The following is an 8501-nucleotide window of genomic DNA, read 5'->3' as shown; positions in this document are numbered from 1 at the left end:
TTAACAATTGCCGTCACTGCTCAATGCCACTAGAGGTTCACTTGCTGTCAATATATCTGGTACTTCTTTTCTCTCTTTTTATAATAACTCAATTGTTTTTTCTACTTGGATCATAAACAATGGGGTGTTTTTTTTAACTTTTATCTTTAAATTTAATTAAGTTGTGATTGGTTATAATCTCCTTTAATTAGGGACCCCTCTTCATGTACACATACAAAATTATTCTAAGGACTTGTTTGGCATCTCTACTCTAATTTAATAAATGTTTTTCAAATAAGAGCTACTTTAATAAGCACGTTCGATAAAAACATTTAAATAAAAGCTTTTTCTAAGGGCAGTTGATGTCATTTTTAAATATTACAACAATTCCATTACAATAGGAATCTAGACGGTTGTTTTGGTGGATCTCATCATAAATTGACTGTACCCCTAACGACAAAAGAATGGATGGTGACAACCTTCATGTTTTAAAACATTTGAGTCATTCATTATGTCGGACATTGGATATGAATCATCCATTATATGGAGCCCACCTTTGATGTGAATCATCTACCATATAAGCCAAACCTTCAAAGTGGGCCATCTATCATGTGAGACTTGTCTTGGATATGGACCATTCATCATTAGGGTTGACCTTTGACATGGACCATCCATTATGTGGGGGCCCCCCTTAATGTAGGCCATCCATCATGTGGGGCCCACCATCAATGCCAATTGTCCTTTATGTAAGACCCCTCAATGTCCAGTCCATCACATGGAATCCATATTTGATGTGTCTTCATGTGCGCTCCACCTTCGAAGTGGGTTGTCCATCATGTGGGGCCCACATTTGATGTCCATCATACATAGTGTGGGGTGCACCTTCTATGTGGATCATCTTATCATGTTGGGCCACTTTGGATATGGATTGTCCAGCATGCAAGACCTTGCGTGTGGACTGTCCATTATGTGGGCCACCCATCATGCCAGGCTGTAATGCCCTGAAAATCGGGGGTCGAGTAGAAGCTCAACTCCCGAGTTTCAACGCATCACTTATGCAATATAGATAATGATGATTAAATATTGTCCGTATTAGTGCATTAAACATAAGTGGGATTGTACCAAATCAGCATATCATACTCCAGAGACAGTTAAATTATGCAAGCAGAAGACTGTGATAAATATATAGAACATATAAGTAATTATAAGTCCCCAGAGTATGAATGTCACCAGGTTAAATAATTACATGTATAATTTCAAATTTTACAAAATGATAAAGTGTAATGTCATCTAATCCATATCCCTGTAGCCCCGGTGACGCAACTCCAGATCTATATATACCCACCAAAGAGTTGCAGATAGGAGAACTCCTCGTCGTCATAGAAGGCCGGCTCCAACTCGTAAGCCATAACATCATTTGTAACTACAACAGAGTCTAGTTGGTGTTTTAAAAACCATTCCAGAATGAGAGTGAGTGATCAACTTAGTGGAGTTATAAGGTAAAGGTTAACATGTTATCAATTCAGTTAAGCAATAATGATAAAACAATACAACAAGCATTCCTAAGTACTCTGGTTAATGCAAGGATGATATGTATTAATGATGTATGCCCTCGCCTACACTCCCTCTACGACATCATCTTATGGTCGCGCATGCAACACTCCTGCTATGCTCAAATCCAACGCCAAAGGCACATGCAATGCGGTGCATATGCGTGATTAGTCAAGTTCTTAATTAGACTTATTCATACAGTAGGTTTAGGAAGTTAAGGTACCCTATTCAATGATATAAGGTACCCAAACCTTATATCATTGACCCAAACAATGATCTATCTAGGGTCGTCAATCCTAGTCAATTATATACGATAGGCAAGGTCACAAGTTTACACTATAGGTCGCTACGAGACACTCGTCACCTCGGCGTAGGCTTAATTCACACTCGAGGTCACTACGAGAGGCTCGTCACCTGATTGTAAGCCTATTTTATACTCAAGGTCACTACAGGAAGGCTCGTCACCTTAACGTAAGTCAACAGCTCGAATACAATGTCTCATACCACCGTATTCGGTCCATGAGTTTGGTTTGCTCACTGGACACTACGGGGAGGCTCGTCACCCTAGCGTAAGCCGACATCTCGACTACGGTGTCTCATACACCACCATGCCCTGCTCATGAGTCTTAGCAGATCGTGGTACCAAGGTTAAACGGGCTTTGCACTGGTAAATGGTACCTTAAATTCAGGCAGTAGTGTCCATACATGGTAAACACACATTAGGCCAATCGGGTTACTTGACAAGTCCGATTAGTACGAGCACACGCTAAGTTAATCGACATGGAGCGCATACGCACTCCTTGTGGCCTAACCATTGTCGATAATCACCGTACGATTCGGATTCATCGAACGTGTCCTTGATGGTGGAACCAATTCGGCCACTTTAACGAAATCTGTTACCGAATGCCTAGACTATATATCGTAGTCCCAATCATACTCCAAGATAATAGCATTCACATATGTTAGTCATAACAGTATAGAGCAAACAATTCAAGCATTGCAATCATTTAAGCATTTCATAAAAATACAGAATAAACATGTTATCGCACATATGCATTTCGTACCTAAATTAGGTAATTGGATTGAGGTTACATAGAGAAATCAATGCATATAGTTAAGGTGGTTGAGAATCTTATCTGAACACCTTATAATAAATGCATTTTATCAAACAATTACTCATTCAGACATTTTATCAAACACTTAAGCTACACATTCGACATACATGATATAACTTGGTTATAACATAAATTAGGGCAAATCCTTTCACAAAAGAGTTGTCACATGTACAATAATCATATATTCTCAATCAATAATCATGGCAAGTACAAATCATAATTCCATATTCATTCAAACATTTCATCAAATACATGGAATGCATTTTATTCAATATAGTTCATATATATATGTGTAATATACGGTAATCATCGTATCTAAGTATATGTGATAGCAATCAAGTCAGTCATAAATCATTAACTGACATTGAAAGCCTTGAGAACCATAACCTAAACGTTTATAGTCCGCACCTTTCGTCAGTAAACTCGTATCGTGCTCAGTTTGAACACTACATCTTTATCTATGGCACAACGGCTACTTAAATCATGAAATAGGTTAGCTATTTCACCGATCTACCTATCTGGATACCAAAAGCAGATTAGGGTTATGATTTCTTACCCAAAAACAGAACCGGAATCGTTGGTATAGCGACACAGGTAGGATGATTCGGCACGTGGAGCGGTGGGATTGAATCCCAGCAACTATCTCTCACTCTCTCACTTCTCCTCACTCTTTCCTTCTCTTTTATCTCTTCTCTCTCCTAAGATTTGGAAATTCGTATGGAATGAGAGAGGGGTGGGTTAAGAGTCTTATATAGGCCCAGAAGCGAAGTCAAAGGCCCCAGGGCCATGGTATACTTAGGTTATAGACAAAAGTCGTCTGTTTCAGGCCAAGGGAGCTCATCTAAAGGCCCATTTCATACATACGGTCCAGAGAAAGTTCCCTGGTAATGGATCTATGTCAGGTTGAGATTTTGGTCCGATCGGATTTATGGATTGACCGCAGTGGACCTGTTTCAGTTCATCGGTCATCGACACTCGATCAGGGCCACAAGTACATTGACCTGTGTATGGAAATTTTCATAATCCAAGGGTGTAGTTGGGTCAAAATCTGATGGTTAGAAACCTTAAATTTGGCCTGCAAGCGAACGGTCCAGATTACTTAAGTTTAAATTTATTTTCTAAAAATATTTGCGTTTCTCACACATTTCACTTCGGGTTCAAGTTGTGCGTTTCTAAATACTATTTAGACTTGATTTCCGGGATGGTTGTCAAGCCCAGTAAGGCAGTCATAACCGTATAGTTTCGCGGTCATCGGACTTTCGACGCATGGTCTAGGTCCGATACGAAGTTTCATGATGCTCCCGAGAGCAACTAGGTTTTGAAATTGATCCTACGTTTTTAGGTAATGTAGAGTTAGCGATTCTACTGGTTTTGGGTCTTGCAGTTCATATAGAAAGCGGTTTAAGCTAATCTACCAATTAATTCAGTTTAGTACTTAATTACTTTTCATCTAATTTCTAAAGGATTTAGTCCTTAGTGATTTCTACCTGAGGTGGTACTCGGGTCTTTATATAGATTTTTTCCAGACGTTACAATCTACCCCCCTTAAAGAAAAATTTTATCTTCGAAATTAGTACCTTTTCATACTCCTCAAGAATCTGAGGATAGTTCTTACGGACTTCGGTTTCTATTTCCCAAGTAGCCTCTTCCTTAGTGTGGTATGTCTACAGTACCTTCATAAGCGGGATAACCTTACTATGCATTACCTACTCCTTCCTGTCTAGAATACGTGTCAGTCGCAGTACATAAGTAGCATCCTCACTCAACTGTACCTGCTCCCATTTGATAATGTGAGAAGGATCAGGAATGTATTTCTTCAGCATCGATACATGAAATGCGTTGTGCACGCCTGCGAGTGGTGTGGGCAAAGCAAGGCAGTATGCTACCACACCCACTTGGTCTAGTATATGGAATAGGCCTATGAATCTCGGCGTGAGCTTCCTTTTCTTTCCAAACCGGAGGACTCCCTTCATGGGGGAGACCTTCAAGAATACATGGTCCTCAACTTCAAACTCTAGTTGTCGCCGTCTCGTATCGGCGTAACTCTTCTGTCTACTCTGTGCTGCAAGAAGTTGACACCTGATAATGTCGATCTTCTCTGAGGTCGTCTGTACTAACTCTGGCCAATCAAACTCTTCTCACCAACCTCTGCCCAGCAATGTGGTGCTCTACACGGACGCTCATATAGTTCTTCGTAGGGGGAAATCAAGTGGAGGCCACTTAATGTGGATAGTCCATCATGTTGGGCCACACTATGATGTGGGCCATCTATCATGTGGGGCCCACCGTTGATGTGAACCATGCATTATATGGGCCCACCTTGATGTGGACCATTCATCATGTAAGGGGACCTTTAATATGGGTCGTTCATCATGCGGCCCCCCCTTTGATGTCCACCATCCATCATGTGGATCTTACTTTTGTTATGGATCGCCCATCATGTGGGGCCCACTTGATGTAGATAGTCCATCATGCAGGGCCACATTTTAATGTGGGTCATCCATCATGCGCGACCCACTTTTGATGTTCACCATCCATCATGTGGGTCTCACCTTTTTTATGGATTGTTCATCACATGGGGCCCAACCTTCTATATAGGTTGTTCATCATGTAGGCTCACTTTTGATCTCAACCTTCCATCATGTGGTCCCACCTTCAATGTCCACCATCCATCATGTGGGTCCCACCTTTGATGTGGGTTGTCCTTCATGTGAGGCCCACCTTTGATGTGATGGTGCATTATGTGGGCCCACCTTGATATGGACCATTCATCATGTGGAGCTTCACCTTAAATATGGGTTGCTCAGTCGACTTTAATGATGAGATTACAAAGAAAAGAAAGACAGGAAGACAAGATGTGAATTATTTAAAAAAGTTGAGGACAAGTTTATTCATTTAAAAAAAAAAAAAAAATTTTAATGCCTACTATTTAAACCAAATAATTTCTTAAAGAACAAAAGGGCGTTTAGGTCACTTATTTTATAAGAGCTTTTTAGCTAATTTCTAAAGCAAAACGAAATAACTCTAAAATTAGAATTTTACCGAATAATTTATTTTTAATATAAGAGCTTATTTTTTAAGAATAAGTAATAAAGCTCTTATTACTATAGATGTCAAAGGCCCCTTAAATAAAATATATTTAAAAAAATTATTCATCATTCTTTTCTAATTTGGTTTTTTTCCTTCTTTTTTAGATTACCTTTCACCAAGGGTCCATATCCAATGAAATAGAGTGTAAAGATCGGCTGCCTGGGATCTTCCAAATTCAGAGTATGGTCAATCCATGATGGGGTCCATCAAATCAATAGCCCAGATCACCGTAGGTGGGGCAGCCAAATAAAGTGCATAGATCATGAGGTTGTGTTCCAGTGCAGATGCCATAGCCAAAATTGTGGACGCCAGTGATTCTAATCATCTGATAGGTCCTTGTCCAGACACGGATTTTATTTATTTATTTATACTAGTGTGGCTTTTGGATCATGGGCCACACAATTTCGAGTCCTCATCTTTCACGTGTTCAGATTTAGAGCTGGTGCATACTCAAGTGTCCAAGTGTTCCCATTAGTAGTAGAGAAGGTGGGCCCACATATCTTCAATTTGTCACCTAAGCCAAACACAGGTGGGCCCACAGTTTCCATGAGCTGATAGTGTGGTTATTTTCCAAGCAAGGCAATCAAATCTCTCTGGGACCCACACTTGAATTAGGCGCCATGATGCAAAAAAAGTGAGAGCATCTGGCCAAATAAGAAAGCTATAAAAACCCCCCTTACATCCCACTCTTCTACCTTACTGCCTTGCACATCAATCACATCCCACATCATTCATTCCTTCCCGAATCAATACCCAATTAGAAATTTTTAAAAAAAAAAAAAAAAGAAAAAAAAGAAAGAAAGAAGAGACAGAGAAAAAAGAAGAAGAAGAAAATCATCATCATGGCCAGGCCATATCAACGGTATCGAGGCGTCCGGCAAAGGCAGTGGGGGTCATGGGTGTCCGAAATCCGCCATCCATTATTGTAAGTTTTTGCAATGTAATTAGTTAATTTGTAATTCACTCCTCTGTTTCTTTTTTCGCATTGTGCTGCGTTTGGATGTGCAAGTGAATTCAATTGCAAATATTCAATTTAACAAAAATATTTATAATAAATCATGTTTGGTATTATCTGTATGTTCATGTGTACCTCAAACTTCAAAGTAATGAAATTGCTATAGCTATTAATGGGCCAGTCACGGATGGACCCAAAGTAAAATCTTGGCCAGAACCCAATCCTGGCCGTTGATGATTGTGCAAGATTCATGCTATCCGTTAGGCATGGCCCACCATGAATGATGAATTATAACAATGCCATTGAAGGCATAAACAGGCCAAGCTGACGGGCTCTTAGATACAACCCAAGTCCAGCCCCATTAATAAATGGGCATTCATTTTCGGCTCCGGCCCGCTCTCAGGTCTAACATTCCAGCCCAAGAACGTCCCAAACAGGCTAGACCCGAGCCTCATGGGCCAGCCCTAGTAATTGCAATTTGGTGTCCAAGACCAAATGTATGAATGCTATGAAATTAATATTTGGTCATTTCTACTTTAGTACATTAACTATATTGTAATTCATTCAATACTGCATCCAAGCGCGTTCTTTGGTTTTCCAACTATGATTATTTGTTGCATCTGGCTTTATATACCAAAAATAATAAGAAAATTCCACCATCTTTGTTCATAGGAAAACCAGAATTTGGCTAGGCACATTCGAGACAGCCGAAGACGCTGCCAGAGCTTACGATGAAGCGGCGAGATTGATGTGTGGACAATGGGCCAAGACCAATTTCCCTTGTAATCCTTGTCCATCCTCTTCTTCTTCCAAGTTCTTATCAGCGGCCCTAATGGCGAAATTGCATCGATGTCACTTGGCATCTCTCCAGCTATGTGGAACCATTGTTAAAGGGCCTGCGATCCCAACGATAAAAAATGATGGCTACAATTCAAGATCTAATGACATTGGAGTGGGCCCAAAGAAGCTGATGGAACGATCACGATCACCGGAGACTAAGTGGGCCATGAAAGGTCAGTTGGAGAAGGACAACCAACAGCAATTTAATCTCATGGAGGATGATCACATAGAACAGATGATTGAGGAGCTGTTTGATTCTTGTTTTGTAGAGATACAAGCTCCTGCTTTCTAGTCATGGTTCGTGTCTTGGTACCTGTTTTAATTAGTGGACAGCAGTAGGCTGGCAGGAGAATTATCAATCGTGTCCATCTATCGACTGGGCCCTAATAAAGATGGGTTATGTTTCAAGAATCAAGTCTTTGAACAAATTCTAGCCATCAATTTTCTTTCTACCATTAACTATTTTCGTTCAATAGCACAGATTAAAAATGAGTAATGGGCATGTTACACATGTGCCATCCATGCCCTGGCCTAAAAACTACACAGAAGAAAAATCAGTTTTATCTGTGATTCGGGTGGACCACACAATTGAAAATGCATGGGCGACACTTACTCTCCAAACAATTTCCCTCGGTATGTCCCACTTGAATCATAATAGGGTTGATATTTGAGCCTTGAGGCTAACATAAGATGACTCACCTGGTAGTTGGTGTGGATTTCACATAAAATTCAAGGTGGGTGTACTTGAGCCGTCCACCTGTGAAAACTCACAAGAACTTTTTGAGAACTCATCTCATCAATCTAAATGATCCACTAGATGAGTCACCTCATGAAAGCTCTACTGTCCAAAACTCAATCCAAAAATCTAGTAGCCTATAGTAAAATGAGATGAAAATCCAGGAAGTAAATTCCTTCTCACTTTTCTGTCCCACCATATTTCTAAATACTTTTGTGCCTTGAGGTTTCATAAG

At 40.2% G+C, this 8501-nt stretch overlaps 1 protein-coding gene across 1 annotated transcript; it reads left to right on the top strand.

Moving 5' to 3' along the window:
- The first annotated feature begins 6536 nt into the window (after window positions 1-6536).
- On the top strand, window positions 6537-7930 carry LOC131256159 (protein PPLZ02-like). Its single transcript, XM_058257204.1, has 2 exons — window positions 6537-6660; window positions 7363-7930. The coding sequence occupies exons 1-2, from the start codon at window positions 6578-6580 to the stop codon at window positions 7820-7822; spliced, it is 543 nt and encodes a 180-aa protein (XP_058113187.1). The 5' UTR covers window positions 6537-6577; the 3' UTR covers window positions 7823-7930.
- The last annotated feature ends 571 nt before the right edge of the window (window positions 7931-8501 follow it).

Source organism: Magnolia sinica, chromosome 9, assembly GCF_029962835.1.
Source record: "Magnolia sinica isolate HGM2019 chromosome 9, MsV1, whole genome shotgun sequence".
NCBI lineage: Eukaryota > Viridiplantae > Streptophyta > Magnoliopsida > Magnoliales > Magnoliaceae > Magnolia > Magnolia sinica.
The sequence above is the reverse complement of the archived record's forward strand: the minus strand, read 5'-3'. Positions and strand labels throughout refer to the sequence as shown.